Raw genomic sequence first — 16,241 nt, forward strand, 5'->3', positions numbered from 1 at the left:
TCAAACTCCTTTACAACGAAACTCAGGGGACAGCAAAAAAAATTCGCAGTAAAGGTATTTTCGTTAAAAAGGATGTCCATTATTGGACCTATAGGGCTCCAGCGGGACCGCAAAACAATTTGCTGTAGTGGTATTTTCGTTAAAAAGGTGTTCGCTATGAAGGAGTTTGACTGTACATTGTATTAGTATTATTTTCACCGAATTACCAGCGGGGCAGGATTTCAACTATCATGAGCAACCATCACGATTATCCAGTGGCGGATCCAAAAACGTCGGTTTATACATTGGATCGCTCTCGCCAACACTGCGCCCTCCGACAAAGAATCCCCCCCCCCCCCCCCCAAACCGAGGGTCTGGATCCGTCCCTGCGATTATAAAAATAAGGTTGCTGTTCGCGTGATGATTGCACAACACGGAACTCAGACCAGTAACGCCCCATGCAAACGTAAGCTCTGCTGGACATCACGCAATGCAGACTTGTTAGAACTTAGCACTTTGTAGTTCCCCTGGTGAAAAACGTCTGTAATTCCAAATTGGTTAGGAAAGAATTTCCACTTTAAACCATTTACGTTCAAAGTGGCAAAATGGTTCATAAAGCACTTATAACTGCAAACGTTTTCCATCTGAGTCACCACCACCAGCAACAGGAACAAGGGAGATACAGTACATCACCTGATCAAGAAACCATTGATCATCCATCCATTGATCATCTCAAAATAAACTTATTACATTGCTATGCAACTTCTGGAGTGGCATAGCCAAAGTGAGGGGTTTAAGGCATTTTAACTCTTACCTCTGGTAGTTCATTTGGGAGAGATGGCAATGAAGTCTTCATGTAAAGTTCCCATAGCGCTCCAGGTTTAGTCTGCACTGTCTCTTTTGGCACTGTTACACCAAAGTCCAGAAATCCAAAGTCCAACAGACCTGACGAGGTGTTCTATCTCACATAGAACCTTTCCCAAAATCTTTCTGGCTACAAGTATCGGAGCAAGCAGTAGAGTTTGCAGAGCAAAGTTAAACGTCTCCCAGTCCCGAGCAAATTTGTACTTGAATGGGTCTTTCCCCATGGTGTTGCAATACACAGTCATGTATAGTTGTATAAAACAATTGGTATCCAAAAATTTGGCACATCAATATTAAAAACTAGCACCAATAACAGCATTCACACAAGCAACTCTCCAAAGCACTCCAGTGGAAGACTTGCTACACCACAGACCACGGAGAATACATTATGGTCCAGCCACAAGATATTCCGTAGCAGACGCCATTTCCAAACTTCCAGCACGTGCTTTCTCTTCCACTAGAATATATCCATGGGGTTTGCACCCGTGTGAACACACTGTAAGGTCCACATTCAATTCCAGAAATCAATCTCTTCTGAAAAAGTAGCTATAGAATTTGAAACGCATGCATACTTAATTCCAGGCACACCATCAAGCACAAGTAATCTCAAGTCATGGACAAAGAGGAAGTTGTAGAAGAGCCCATTCAGGAAGTTCGACAGGACGATGTGGATGCGTGCCCCACTCGAAAGTTCAAAGAAAGGCCGAAGCCAGACGAAGGGCAGCAACAAAAGCCAAGCACCCAAAAACGTGACAGTTTCTAGAACATTCACATGCTAATAATTGAAGCCAATGGTCCGTTGCAAATGAACACCAGGTTTACTCTTCGGTGAAGGCAAAAAGAATTTACACATTTCTACTCATTTTCAATCTGAGACCAGTCACTTCCGCGAGCACCGCATACATTTTGTATTGCAAGCCCTAAACATATGTGGCATCACAATGGATTAAAGGAATGCAAACATTCAAACTGTCCTTCCAGTGCTACATGAAACAGGTGATCAATGTAGAACAAGTTTTTTGCAGGATGCACAGAACTAGCATGACATTTTTAATGAACTGATTCAGGTGACGATCAAGATGACAGTGATGACGACGAAGACAACAAACAGGTATGCCTGGGGTGCAGACGCAAGTGGCAGATTACTTCACACGGCCAAAGAGCTAATGTACAGGAAAGTGCTCCCAGGGTGAACCTTGGTGAGTGAATTAGCGCCCCTCAACTGCAAAGAGAGGTTGTAGTGAATTATCCAGCAAATACAAAGTCGTGACACCTCATGATAAGAGTTACTCACTGTAAGATGAGATGTCGATTTCATCCGGGAGCTCGGAGATGTTCACGTCGAAGCGGTCTTGAACCTCGTTGAGGATCTTTGCGTCCGTCTCGTCGGAGACAAACGTGACGGCCAAACCTTTGGTACCAAACCTTCCCGCTCGTGCTACCTGCAGACACGGAGAGAGAAGCTCAGAACATGCTGTATGGGAGAAACTCAGTCTGCATTGTCTATCCCTAGAGCCTGAAGTCTTAGGGTCTTACCCGATTCTTCCCCTAATTTGCACCCCCGAATTGAAGGTTGCCTCTTTAGGGTGAAACCCGATTTTTACCAGGCAAATTGCCCTCTCTGGGACGTCTGTAGGAATGCACCAACTTACTTGTTTGGCAGATAAATGCAGTTACATCACCGTTTGTACCAAACCGCTACAGTTAGTTTGAATAACTGAGCCCGATTTCTCCCCGATTTTAGCGTAATAGAAGTTTTTTCACCCGAATTCGCGTTAATTTAGAGCACACGTTTATTTACCCGATTTTTACCCCCCGAATTTAGAAAAAAATATTTCCCGAAAACTTCAGGCTCTATCTATCCCACATCTGATCTTCCAGCTCTTGGGAGACTCAAAGGTGCGCGCAACAGTGGCTCACGTGCGCCTGTCGTTCTTTCGCAGGAGCTATCGTTTTAGAAGCTTTCATTTGTCACGGAACACCGTGCAGCCATTTCGATCTGTTACTGAACATGATTCTCAAAAGTTGGGAATACATTTGCTGGAACATGCAGTGCCCAGAGTACAGTGTTGACCATGAGCTTACAGAAGTTGTAGTCTTTTGTAGTCTTTAGACGGAACAGTGTAAAACGGGCTTCACCGAACACTCAAGCATAATAAGGTGAAGCAGACTTGCAGAGTGGAGCCGCACACCAAAAGAACAATGACAGTAACATTGAGTAAGCTTCACTTAACTCTTGATGATTAACGAGGCAAAACCCACTTGCAGAATGGCGATTGCAATACCTCGCTTCAGTATTATTAGAAAAATATTAGAAAATTTCAAATACTGAAAATAGGTTGCGAATAGCACCAAATATTAGATTCATATTCGAATTTTCAAATTTCTGCAACAGCTCTATAAAAAAGCTACGAGAGCAGCACAGATGTCGTTTTTGCAATTCTACGGCCAGGCAGCCATCCTCTGGAAGAGAGTATGGAACTACAAGATGATTAATTACCCATGATTAGGGGCGTGCGAGTACTCAAATACGAATAGAGTAACTCCGTATATTTGGTTGATATTCGCAAAAGAAATTTGCTAATAGCAATTTTCAAATGATCTTCGAGTATCTGCCGGAAGGCAGAGACGCACGGGGAGACATCCGAGCGCAGCATTAGCGCTGCATGGGGACGTCCACGTCAGCTACCTCCTCTCCCGAAATGAAACCACCACAGTCAGTGATAACGTAAGTCATACATTTGACCCCGCCCCCACATAAGAATCGCACCGCAGGAACTAGGAACTGGAGGGGGGGGGGAGAGAGAGATAGACGGCACTACATCACGAAGCGGGGGCGTTGCACAAAGGCTGGCAGCCAATCGCAGGAGTCTTCCACGGGCGAGTAGGCAGTCCCAATTGTAGGAGTTAAGTTGTCGCTTACTATAGGCACGGATATTCAAAACTTCCGAATATTCGTTCGAGCAATGTGAAATGCGATTCGATCTAGCATGCAAGTACCCTGCCATTTCAGCAATGTCAAGTTCCAGTGACAGGGCGTTCCCAGCAGCAGGAAATGTTGCCACACCCTGCAGAGTTGCCCTGCTTCCTGAGCATGTCAGGCAGCTGACATTTCTTCGTGACAACCTTTGAATTACGAACTGTGCTGAGAGTATTCCAGTGTGTTGAGACTGAACTAAGAATTGTGCGAAGCGTATTTCAGCGTGCTGAGACTGTCTGAACAGAGAACTGTGTGAAGGTACTACGTCAGTGTGTTTGAGACTGTTCGAATTAAACAATGGCACCCCTAGATGTTTCAAAATGTATGTTGGTAGTGTGAAGGAAATAAATCGGTACCAGTAACACGTCGTTTCGTATTACTCGAGAGTATTCGAAATCCTGATCCAACTACAGTGGAATCTCGCTAAACGGAAATCGCTTAAACGGAATTTACGTTTAAATGGAACAAATCTCTCGGATTTGGTTGGTTTTGTATCTTTCCAACGCAATTTTTCTTCCATTGATCGGAACAAAAATTTCTGAACCTCCGCCTAAACAGAACCAAAAACGGAACCAACAGGACAGTTTTCTGAGTACTCTCCAACGTTTCCAGCACGATCGCCACGCGCATGGTCAGTTTCCGGTCGCGTAGAGCGCTGCCTTGCACGTGGTGACATGACATCCCCCATCGACCGGTGACTGGAGTTTCAGTGGTCTCAGTTTCAAGCCTGCATTCGTTCGTGATGGCTACGCCTAAACGCGTGCACCACACCCTACCGCTGGCCAAGAAGATTAATACTGAACATTTCAAAGTATCATCGCTACGCGCATGGCAGCTCGAGCTCTCCGCTTCCTGTACAGCCATGATTAGGATTAGTACGTTAACAGTAGTAAACGCAATTTCCAACGGCACCGCAGAAGCGTGCACCTCATGCTCTTGATCGAAGCAAGATCGAAGTTATCAACAATTTTGAGTGTGGTTGCTACACAAAAACGGCGCTTACGATGAAGTAAGCCAAGGGATGAAGGGATGCCAAAAAGTATGCTAACGAGAACTCTTAGCCAAAAACACAAGCTGCGTGATGCATTTAGTGCTTCATGATCTCGACAGCAAAGAAAAAGACTGACTCTGTGACTCGGAAGAGCTTAAAAATGCTGGCTACTGTGGATAAAGTGTGCCCAAAGTACGAATATACGAATGAGTGGGCCAATTGTTCGTGTGAAGGTGGAATCTCTCAATGAGGACTAGAATGAAGTCGAAAATTGTGCGTGTATTCCTCGTCTTTGATGCAGTAATGTGCATAAAGGCTGCTTACAGCTTCTGCACTCTTGGAACTTACACCATTTAACATCTCACACAGAACTCGGTAAATGGAACTCTCGATAAACGGAACGGATTTTCCAGGTTCCAGGTCCCTCGAGGTTCCGCTCAAAGAGATTCCACTGTATTTGTACTCGATTCGCGGTGAATTTTAGATATTTGAAAACCATTCGCAGTTCAGAATTGGGTACTTGCACACCCCTACCTAAATTTTGGGAATTTCGGGCAAAAGCGAAGTAGGAGAACGGGAGACAGTCCTCGTTGAAAACCATTCCATGTTTTAAAAGTCCCGAAAACAGTGCGTGCTGTGAAATATGCATCACTGAGGTTCAGTATGCAAATCAGCCGAAACCGAAATGCCGTGCCTCAAGAGCACATCATCTACACCGACGGAGACTTATCTGGTCTACGCAGGCAAAGGGACAAGGCGCTGACCCCCACTGACCGGCGAACCAGAACGAGTTCCACTTGTAACGTCATCGGTGACACGCATCATACCTTCTCCTCCTCCTTACACCCAGAGTGGCGAGTTAAGAGTGAACGCGCGGAGCCACGTTTATGCAAGTTTTTTGTTTCTGGGAAACAAATTGCACACATCAAAACCCTTTTGCGCTACTCCGTAAAATGACACGCACACTTTTATCGGACATCTTAAATCTAAAATTTTTTTGGACGGCCCTCTGTACTCCTTTAAAGGGAGGTCCACCGCACGTGCAAATAGGGTTGCCACCTTTCGTAGTGAAAAATACCGGCTGAGGGAGAGGAGGTGGAATAGAGGGAAAGGCTCGCGAGAAAGGGAAGTGGGTGAGGGGTGGAAGAGCACACACAGAAAACGGAGAGATAGAGAGAGAGCTCAAGATAATACGAGGAAACATATGTTCCTGTGTGTAATAATAACAATAATAATAATAATGGATAACTAAGGAAAGAACAGGTGACTGCGGAGTTGGGGCTATGCTCCAGATTTATTCAAGCTGTAGTGGAATGTTGAAGGAAAAACCCCGCAAAAGCCCATATGAAAGGTCTTGAGTCACAAATACCGGCAAAAGGCTGCCGGTATCACCTTCCTACCGGCAACCAGCAGAGCGAGCAAATAACCGGCCGTGCCGGTATAATACCGGCCTGGTGGCAACCCTACGTGCAGACCAAGGGAAACGTACGCACCCTATGTAAGTATGTGTCGGAGTCCTCGGGCATGTCGTAGTTGAAGACTATGTTGACCCGCTCGATGTCCATGCCGCGTCCAAACAAGTTGGTGGCCACCAGGATGCGCTTGTGGAAGTCCTTGAACTGCTGGTAGCGCGCCAGCCGCTCCTCCTGCGTCATGGCCCTGTGGATGGCGATGGCAGGGAAGTTCTGCTCCACCAGCAGCTGGGCGAGGGCCATGCACCGCTGCACGGACTTGACGAAGATGACGACCTGGTTGAACTCGAGAAGGTCGAGCAGCTCGAAGAGCTTGCGGTTCTTCTCGTTGTCCTTCAGCTTCACGTAGTACTGCTGCAATCCGTGCAGCGTCAGCTTTGCTTCATCGTCCACGTAGACCTCCATGGGCTGCGAGGAGAGATCGTGCAGTAAAACTCAAGTGCGTGTGTTTGGGGGAGGGGTTATCGAAGCACTTGTACTACACTCTAAAAACAGAGCTTCACCACATAGCATGCTCCTAGCCAACCGTCGTGTGGAATGACAACGTTCTTTTTTTTCAACGAATCGGGAGAAAGAGAGAGCGAGGGATTATGGGTTTAATGGCACAAAGGCAACAAAGGCCATAGAGGGCCAAAACTACGGTGAGTATGTGAGAGATGATTATGGGAGAGATGATGTGAGAGAGAGAGAGAGTGTGGTAGTTAAAAGCTGTCTACAGGTATGAGCGATGAGATGGACCAGGATAAGGGAGAGAGAGGAGGATGACGATAACGAGTGAGTATGGCAGTTAAAAGCTATCTACAAGTGTGAGCGATCAGGTGATCCAGGATGAGATATTTACATGAGGAGCTCGGTGACATTGGATAAAAGCGGAGCAATACTTAACACCTACATCTGACTAACTAACCCACACATGGTCAAAAATTGGATGACGTCGCTCGGGATAATGGCTGGCTAGGAGCGTGTTATGCTGTGATGTTCGGTTTTAAGTGTGTACGCTTGTGAGTTGCAAAGATGCCTGTACTGAGACAGGACCACCTGCAGGAGCTCATGCATACCACTAACGGCTGTGGTGGAAGCGATGCGGTCATGGATTGGAATGGCTGGTCCCATATCGCTACAATTCGATTGTGTTATGCAAGGGAATATTATGGTGAAACCTCGTTAGTAAGTACCTGCTTAGGCAGCAGCTGCGTTGAATCCCCGTCGCGACTCCCATCGAAACCAATGTGTTTGCTACCAGCTTTAAGCCGTAACTGCTTGCAGCCTCAATATCGGTTAATGCGTACTTTTAGTCCTGAGACAGACTGCGTAGAAAAAAAAAAAAAAAACTAGATCCTCCCCTACCAAGAACGAAGATTTGGAAGCACGTGGCTACTCCAGAGAGCGGGCAAGGAGGAGGAGAGGTCATTCTCCAGCAGAGTGGAGAGGGCACATAGGCTTTTCGTTGTCACTTGTGTTGACTTCTGAGACAGTGGCATGCCACGGCACCATGTCCTGAACATCGAGGAGAAACTGGACATCACTCACACCATCGAGCAGCTTGCCAGAAAACGTGGACTTCTTGAACAGCGCGCCAGTAATGCTGGTGGATTTGAAGCCGCTACCATTGCTGCAAGGCCGCCTCACCATCAAGCGAAAATAACGGACTATCTCTTTTGCAAAGTGAATAAATGGCAATACCTATCCTCATTTTGTGGAACACGTTCCACTAGGCAGGTACGTGGATTTATATTTCGTGTTTTTGGTTAAGCTGTGCTACCGCTTAGTATGTAGATTTTTTTCGCGTCCCCGCCTGGTACGCATTACCGAGGTTTCACTGTACTGCTTTCTTCACGGAAGCAGTACTTGAATTATATGAACAGACACGGGTATGGGAATCTGACTCCCAGTCATAGAAACAAAAAAAGGAAAAGAGAAAGAAAAAAAATTAAAAGTGTGAAATTCAAAAAGTGTGAGAAAGGGACAATAGGAGCCATGCCTTTGCAAGGACATTCACATTATCGTTTTTGCTTTTCACAGCAGCAGTCGTGTTTTGCGTGAAGGGCTGCAGAAAGATGGTCCTGCCTCAGCAGAAGCTCTATTTTAAGGAGATGAGCAACACTCCCGCAGCACTTATTTTGAACAGCCACATTTCTAGACCCGATTAAAAGAAAACTGAATGCAGGGCTTAGCAAGAACCATAAGAAAAACCAGAAAGCAAAGGTACGACTACGCGGACCGTGGAAGATAATGTATGCATTCCACCAACAGTTCTCCTGCCCAGAATTACTAGGGAAAATTTTGCTGCTACATTTACCACCCTGCACCACCACAGTCCCTGCTTCTTATACCCGACACAAACCCTAACATGCATTCATAAACACTACCAGTACAGGGACACAGCACACGAAGTGCACAGCAGAGATCTGGCACGGAAAAAGTTCTGGTGGTTGTGGCATCAATCCCACACGGTGGGAAGCGGAACTACTACTACGTTCAACGTCAAGAAATATTGCCCAGCACAAGCAATGGTCTCAAAAGTGTTTGTTAAGGGGACGACAGAATGCAAGAGCTCTGCTACGCACGAAAATGACAAAGACTAACGTCATTCCCACGGTTCAACAGTGGCTCCTCAAACACCTCCAGGGACCATAAACCACCACCCCTCTTCCCCCCCCCATCCCCCAAACAGAGAAATTACAGCCTCAAGCAGGCATAAGACACACAGGGGGAGGTGTCTGAGGATGACCATCCACCCGCCCAAATACCGGCCACCATCGGTCCTGGGGGCAAAAGGAAGCAGAAGTGCTCCGCCCAGCAGCAAGCGGTCCACCGGACTGCCACCAGAGGGCCCACTGCAGCTTCTGGGGATCCAGGCTCGCCATTTCCTCGAGGCTGCTGTCTCGGCACAGCTTCCACTTCACCGCACAAGTGTCCAACAGCAGGAGGCCGCAATGTCCATAGCACAGCCCTACCGGGACGCGCCCTCCCCCCCTCCCAGAGCGGAGAGACGAACTAACGAACGCAGACGTACCCGAAACACAGAAGGCGGACACACTGCACGCAACGGCTCGTTTTTCGACGGACATCGACGCAAGGCGGCGGCGGGACTTGGAATTTGACAGACTAATCGGCGGCGGCGGCAACTCTGATGACCGGCTTCTTCACTTTAGCCTGAACCCTCGGAAAGCTCTACTTAGACGGACCCGATCGTACGCCCCAAAGGAGTAGCTCTAACGGATGGACGATGCATGTGCTGCAGCTTTCGTTTCGGCAAGGCCTAGCTAAGGGGACCCCCATCAACGCGCCCCGACGCAGGTTTCCATTGGGCGACGGACGCAGGCAGAAGAGACGGTTGCAAGGTGAGGAAGTGTTGTAGGTAATTACGTCTTGCATAAACTTGAGGCAGACGGGCCGGATCTCCTTGCTCAGCGTAGCGCTGAACATCATGACCTGTTTCTCGTGGGGCGTGCTGCGGAATATCTCCTGTACATCTCTCCGCATGTCTGAAATCAAGGGTGACCAAAATTAGTAGCTCACTAGAGAACATGCACGCGGATATATAGCACTCAACGACAACGGTTTCTGTTCTACGCATTAGACATCCTTCACCATTAGAGCCTGAAGTTTTCGGGAAATATTTTTTTTCTAAATTCGGGGAGTAAAAATCGGGTAAATAAACATTGACAGAATGGCCTATCATGGTAAATAAACATGCGCTCCAAATTCATGCAAATTTTGGTGAAAAAACTTCCAGTAGGTTAAATTCGGGTAGAAATTGGGCTCAGTTGCTCAAACTAGCTGTGTACAAATGGTGAAGTAACTGCGTTTGCTGCCAAAACAAGTTAGTGTGCATTCCTACAGACGTCTCTGTAAAAACCGGGTTTCACCCTAAAGAGGCAACCTTGAATTCGGGGTGCAAATTCGCGGAAGTATCGGGTTAAACCCTAAAACTCAAGCTCTATTCACCATCCAGCAACTGCAGCCATGTTTATCACTACACACAAGGAAAGTCAAACCACCCAGTTTTGTGAATTTTTGGGCACAAGCTTTCCGCATTATGATACTGCCGTGTGGTTATCATACATAAAACAAGCTATTGGGTTCAACCACAGAGTAGAATGCTCTACAGGTGTAACCAAGGCATACTACCTACAACATGGATGGACACAGTGCAACGGCACAACCTGTTTCCCGTCACCGCTAAGACATGGCGACTACAGCAGCGAACAGCACAGGCTCGTGCTTACCATATCTGCCTTGTTAATCAGTTCCAAACAATGTGGAACTGATACAGCTACTACCATCATAATATGCCTGTTGCAATAAACTACAAGATTTCCTACATACAGACACAAAGATCCTTGGTGTGAGGTTGTGAGGATAGGCTGGAGGTAGGGTTGCCACCAGGCCGGTATTATACCGGCACGGCCGGTTATTTGCTCGCTCTGCCGGTTGCCGGCAGGAGGGTGATACCGGCAGCCCTTTGCCGGTATTTGCGGCTCAAAACCTTTCATAGGGCGGGCTTTTCCTTTCAACATTCCACTACAGCTTGAATAAACCTGGACCACAGACCCAACTCCACGCAGTCACCAGTTGTTTCCTTAGGTACTCATTATTATTGCTGTTATTATTACACACAGGAACACGTTTCCTGGTATTGCCTTGAGCTCTCTCTCTGGTTTTCTCAGTTTAACCCCTCACCCACTTCCCTTTCCCACGAGCATTTCTTCCTTTCCCTCTATTCCACATCCTCTCAATCAGCCGGTATTTTTCACTACGAAAGGTGGCAACCCTAGCTGCAGGTGAGACGAGGCGATGAGTCAGCAGGAGAGGGAGGGAACAGATCGGGAAAGAGGAGAGCATGCGCGAGGGGGGTTGAGAGAGGGGAAGTAAGGAATAAAAACTGTATAACCCTAACAAGTTCCCGCGCTGCCCAAGGACCGCACGTTTTACAGCTCTACCCATTAAAAACACTTGGGAATGGCTTCCACCGTCTAATGAGGGCGCCACTTACCAAGCTGCTCGAGCATCTTGTCGCACTCGTCAAGGATGAAGTGCTTGATGTTCTTGAGCAGCAGTTTTCTGGAACGGACCAGGGCCAGAATACGACCGGGAGTGCCCACGACAACGTGAGGGCAGTTGTTCTTCAGCAGCTTCTCGTCGTTACTGATATTGAGTCCCCCAAAGAATACCCCCACCCGTACTGCGGGCAAGTACTTGGAGAATCGCTCGTACTCCTTCGATATCTGGAAGGCCAGCTCACGTGTGTGGCACATAACGAGGACAGAGACCTGAAAGCAAACACCTTGCATGCTTCACTCGAACTCGTACTAAAGAACTAAATAGTAAAAAGAAAGCAAGCACGCTCCATAGCAGTCGTGGATAAGTTACACAAAACAAGTAACAAAGTTAGAGCTACTGCTTACCTTGCAAAAATAGCGCTTGCTTTTTTTGGAATGTAACTACAGTCTAACCTCGATACAACGAAACTCACAAGGACCACAATTTCTTTCGTTGCATCTAACATTTCGTCATACAGAGTCAAATTGCAGAGGCTGGCGCCATACATAAGCGCGGAAACTCCCGCTACGATGCGGAACAGCTAGTGAAAAATGACAACGAAGACAAACATAGCGAGGGACACTTACGGCATTTTATTCTTACTTGAAACAGACAATTATTCGCGTCCGGGTCGTGCCAAACAAGATGCAGCGTCACAAGTTGTTCGTATGCCACCAAAACCTCCACAGCTTTTTCTATATCGTGTTACGATTCTGCAAACTTGTAGGTACAGGGTGTTACCCTATCAAAGTCTACCCGCGCCGGCATGCCGAGCTCGCCAACTACTCAATGCAGGCGATACAACGTGTTGCCTACGTATAAAACTCATAAGGACATTCCATCATGGTAAATATCGAAGTGATTGAGCACCGTAACGCAAAGTTATAGCGCAAAACGTGAGGTTCCCGTAGTCAAAACAGCCAAGATGGCGCCTCTCAGTTAGCAGACAACATCCCATTCGGGCGTCGTCTGCTTAGTATGCGCCGGTAGTTTTCGTTCCTCACGTTGCTTGCTTCTGAGCAAGATACGACAGTTACGCGAAAGCAAAATGAAAACTGCAGTTCCATCCGGCTGGCAGGATATGCGACACGTTGTCGTGTGGGGAGCAGCATGTCAAGTGCTCTTCTCAACGCCGCCATCTTGATTGTTTTGAGTACGGGAATTGCACGTTTTGAGTTATAACTTTGTGCTGCGGCACTCAATCACTTTGAAATTTACCAAGATTAAATGTCCTTATGAGCTTTGTATAAAGATCGCACAATGTGCCACCTGCATTGAGTAATTGGCGAATACAGCATGGCGGCACGGGTAGACTTTTATAGGGTAACACCCTGTACATCAGACTACATCTATGCCAGTGACAACCTGATGAGCCGTCAATGTACAAGGCTCGATGTCTTCCGTCACTATTGTTGTCGGCGCCTCGCCCGCGATCGGCAGCGACGATCTCCTTTCCTGTAACCCTCTCCGTTGCTACATCACCTTCGTCCGCTTCAAGGGAATCATTAGGTTGATTTAGTCGCGTATGCCGCCACGAAAATGATGGATTTCCCACATGCTTTGCGGCTCATCCTGTTCGCTGTTGCCTTCGTCCTGTACTTGGCTAAATCCGGACAGTTCCAGCATTAAAAGCAGAAAGGAGAAACCCCAGAAGAAAAAAATCTGAACCTTCCCAATGACTCGGGCTTCCTTTTGTAGGCAGATTCCTCCTGACCCTAATCACGAGTGCCCTTCCTTTGTCGATGGAACAGGACGCTGGTTGCGCACTTTGTTTTAGTGACCCTGAAGTCCGCCTCGGGGTCGTAAACTTCATCCCCTTCTTTGCCGCATCGAGGCGGCGGCTAAAAAGGTATTTCGTTGCAGCGGGAGGTAAAATACCTTGGTCTCTGTGGCCCTCCCCCCCCTGCTGGGGAATGCAAATTATTTAGCTCTCTCACGTTTCGTTGTAACGAGGTTTGACTGTAGTTACATCTACAATTACGACAAAAGACTGTTCCATAGTTAGAGCCTGAAGTTTTCGGGAAATATTTTTTCTAAGTTCTGGGGGTAAAAATCGGGTAAATAAACATGCGCAGTAAATTCATGTGAAAAAACTTCCAGTATGCTAAATTCAGGGTGAAATCGGGCTCAGTTACTCAACTAACTGTAGTGGTTTGGTACAAATGGTGAAGTAACTGAATTTTTCTGCCAAACAAGTAAATTAATGCATTCCTACAGACATCCCAGTGAGGGCAATTTGCCGGGTAAAAATCGGGTTTCACCCTAAAGAGGCAACCTTCAATTCGGGGTGCAAATTCGAGGAAGAATCGGGTAAAACCCTAAAACTTCAGGCTCTATGCATAGTGTGTGCAGTGTGGTGATTACCTGCCCATCAATGGGATCTAGCTGCTGCAAGGTTGCCAACACAAAGACAGCTGTCTTGCCCATGCCAGACTTGGCCTGGCACAGGATGTCCATGCCCAGAATAGCTTGAGGAATGCATTCATGTTGCACTGCAAAGTTAAAGGTCCTCGAGTCAACGTGAGGCACACAAAAAGGAACAAGCTGGCAAAAGCACATTGTGGAGGCTGGGCGGATTTTTTCCGTGCACGCCCACATCTACGCAGAAACAATCCGAGGTGGTCGAACAGCTAAGAAATCGCAAACGTTTAAGCCTCCCCTACACCCAAGCAATGTCGGGAAAGACGGCATAAAAGTATGAGTGCCCGTGGTGGGACATGAACCCGAGACTATGGAACACAAAGGGACAGACAAAAACACGAAGTCGCAAACACAGCTGTGTTTGTGTCTGTCCCTTCGTGTTCCCTAGTCTCGGGAGTTTTTTATCATGCATCATCTTCACCAGCTCGCTTGCTCCTAGCCATCTTTTCATTGGCATTAGATAAGCTTACAGAGGTTCCCCAGATGATCCCTTTAAGCTAGTGGCGACCACGTTTCTGCAACGTGCACCGGCGCATGTAAGCAAATCGCAGTTTTGTTGTAGATGCCGACGTCAGGTGTAACACACAAGGCCCACTTTAAAAGAAAATAGCGACATATCGCACGGCAAGCGCAGCAATGCTAACCTAGGCGGACCAACCACAAGATCACACTTCACACACAAACTCTACGGGGATATCACCTTCAGAAGGGTGCTCAAAGCCGCAGTCCACTATGGCTCGTAGCAGCTCTGGCTTCAGCAAGAAATCCCGAAAACCGGAGCTGTGGATTGACACGTAGCCACCAGTGGGTTTCTTAACTTCAGCCAGGGGTTCCCCTGCGTTCTGTTCTTGTTCCTCCTCATCTTCATAGTCCAAAAGATCTGTGTCCGCCATTTTCTGTTGAAAGAAAGTGCTTAAAAAATGTGTTTTCTTTGATGCAAAGAAGTCACATAGACGCTGGGTTGTGCTTTACGGCACGGCATAGTATTCTCGGAATATTGTTCCCATACAAGCCGTGATTTGTTAAGACCGCACTTAGCGTGTACATATTCCCGCTCAAGATTATGAACGCACTGTGAATTTTGTTTTCTTTCTTTGCAGCGAAACAAGCAATACCCCAAAATTCAGATACTAGACACGCGAAACTTTGTCAATGATGTTTATGTTGGCCATTCAGTCTGCGGCGAAGTAGTAGACGCCAACAGGACTAGTGATGAGCAATGTATCATACAGGGAACATAGTCATTACTTGACTGCTTGCTAACGAAACGTAGAGCGTCCCACTGTTTCCAATAAAAATATAATAATATTTCGACGGAAGGAATATGCTGCGCTTATTAGTCAGCGTCTTGTAACATAACGGCGCAAAAATAGGCATTCCATCCACAGATGAGACAAAGAGCCGCTCAACCACGAAGAAAGTTAGCAACAGCGTGTAAAATACAGCGCAAAGCTGATGTAACCGCACGTTTCGGTTTATATTTTAACGCAAAATTTGCGAATTATCACAGTAATTGCGCCAGATGAATTAGATACTTACAGAAGATTCAACAACAAAACTCTCCCACACAAAAGTTAAGATGGCGACCACGGCTTGTAGTGATGTCTGTCCCGCACTTTCATCTCGTCGAGACAACAACACATTCACAAACTAAATAATTGTAATAATAATTTTAATTTAATTTAATATTAAAAATATAATAAGTGTTGTCTGCGAGGCATGAGCGTGGTAGGTAGAGTACGAACTTTCGTTGCAGAATAGTTAAAAAACCAAGATGGCGCGCAGTGAATGCGATTCAGATTGTTCGAAGGACGGAAAAAAAGAAGGGGTCGGGCACGGCGAATTACCAGATGAAGAAACGCAATCAGCGCCTGCTCAAATAAACGGAATTGACGACAATGACACGGAAGGTGCGTGCAAGCAAATTGTGCAACAGCATAAGAATTGCAGGACATGGGGGCGTTGGCTGCCCGGGCTCTCATTATATGCTTTTGTTTTTTCCATAGATACTAGGGAGGAGCTGTGTGTGCTCATGGACCAGATCAGTAGCTGTCTAGATGCATTGGAGCAGCAACACGATGATCTTCGTGCAAGGATATTGGCACATTACGCTCAAATACGTGGCAGCAGGGATAGTGACGTAGAGGAAGATGCAGAGTGTCCACTAGACGACACAACAGTGTCATCTGATGACACGGAGATGACTGAATAGGACTTGGCTAAAGATCCTTGTTGTCGTACAATTGGAGACGTGTGTGCAAGTTAGCGCGTCACCAGATGACTTCACGCACGCTGATAGCCATCGCATTCCAGCGCAGAGTTCTTGTTGTGTCTCAAACGTTACATCTAGTCTGGCCTTGTGCAGTATTCCGAAAACGTTATGTTGTGGTAAATAATCTGGAGATGTGCAATCGAAGTGTTGCAGTCTGTTAAAGTTTGCATGAGTAAAGCATTGTAATATATCCTACTCTGTCTTTTGTTTATTGAA

At 46.8% G+C, this 16,241-nt stretch overlaps 1 protein-coding gene and 1 long non-coding RNA gene across 3 annotated transcripts; one reads left to right on the plus strand and one right to left on the minus strand.

Moving 5' to 3' along the window:
• Positions 1-1,638: 1,638 nt before the first annotated feature.
• LOC135368285 (spliceosome RNA helicase DDX39B) lies at positions 1,639-15,396 on the minus strand. 2 transcript variants are annotated; one of them, XM_064601460.1, is made up of 8 exons: positions 15,293-15,396; positions 14,454-14,649; positions 13,697-13,824; positions 11,286-11,562; positions 9,656-9,774; positions 6,308-6,694; positions 2,138-2,285; positions 1,639-2,065 (listed from the first exon to the last, which is right to left on the minus strand). In XM_064601460.1, exons 2-8 carry the CDS (start codon positions 14,644-14,646, stop codon positions 2,052-2,054), a joined length of 1,266 nt encoding a protein of 421 aa, XP_064457530.1. In that variant the 5' UTR covers positions 14,647-14,649; positions 15,293-15,396; the 3' UTR covers positions 1,639-2,051. The 2 variants fall into 2 exon arrangements, with proteins under 2 accessions (XP_064457530.1, XP_064457529.1); XM_064601459.1 differs by lacking the exon at positions 15,293-15,396 and adding an exon at positions 15,002-15,145.
• A 102-nt stretch (positions 15,397-15,498) lies between these two features.
• Positions 15,499-16,220, plus strand: LOC135368289 (uncharacterized). The gene is made up of 2 exons (XR_010414737.1): positions 15,499-15,663; positions 15,760-16,220. It is a non-coding gene; the product is annotated as an uncharacterized LOC135368289 (long non-coding RNA).
• Positions 16,221-16,241: the final 21 nt, after the last annotated feature.

The sequence above is a fragment of the Ornithodoros turicata genome, chromosome 9 (genome assembly GCF_037126465.1).
Source record: "Ornithodoros turicata isolate Travis chromosome 9, ASM3712646v1, whole genome shotgun sequence".
NCBI classification, from domain to species: Eukaryota; Metazoa; Arthropoda; class Arachnida; order Ixodida; family Argasidae; genus Ornithodoros; species Ornithodoros turicata.

Excerpts from the sequence above, each read along its gene's own strand:
- LOC135368285 (XM_064601459.1), bottom strand. The coding sequence starts at position 15,130 with ATGCCTATTTTTGCGCCGTTATGTTACAAGACGCTGACTAATAAGCGC. Across the intron at positions 11,563-13,696 it reads TAGATCCCATTGATGGGCAG|GTCTCTGTCCTCGTTATGTG; the intron begins GTAATCACCACA and ends GTTTGCTTTCAG. Across the intron at positions 9,775-11,285 it reads CAAGATGCTCGAGCAGCTTG|ACATGCGGAGAGATGTACAG; the intron begins GTAAGTGGCGCC and ends CCTTGATTTCAG.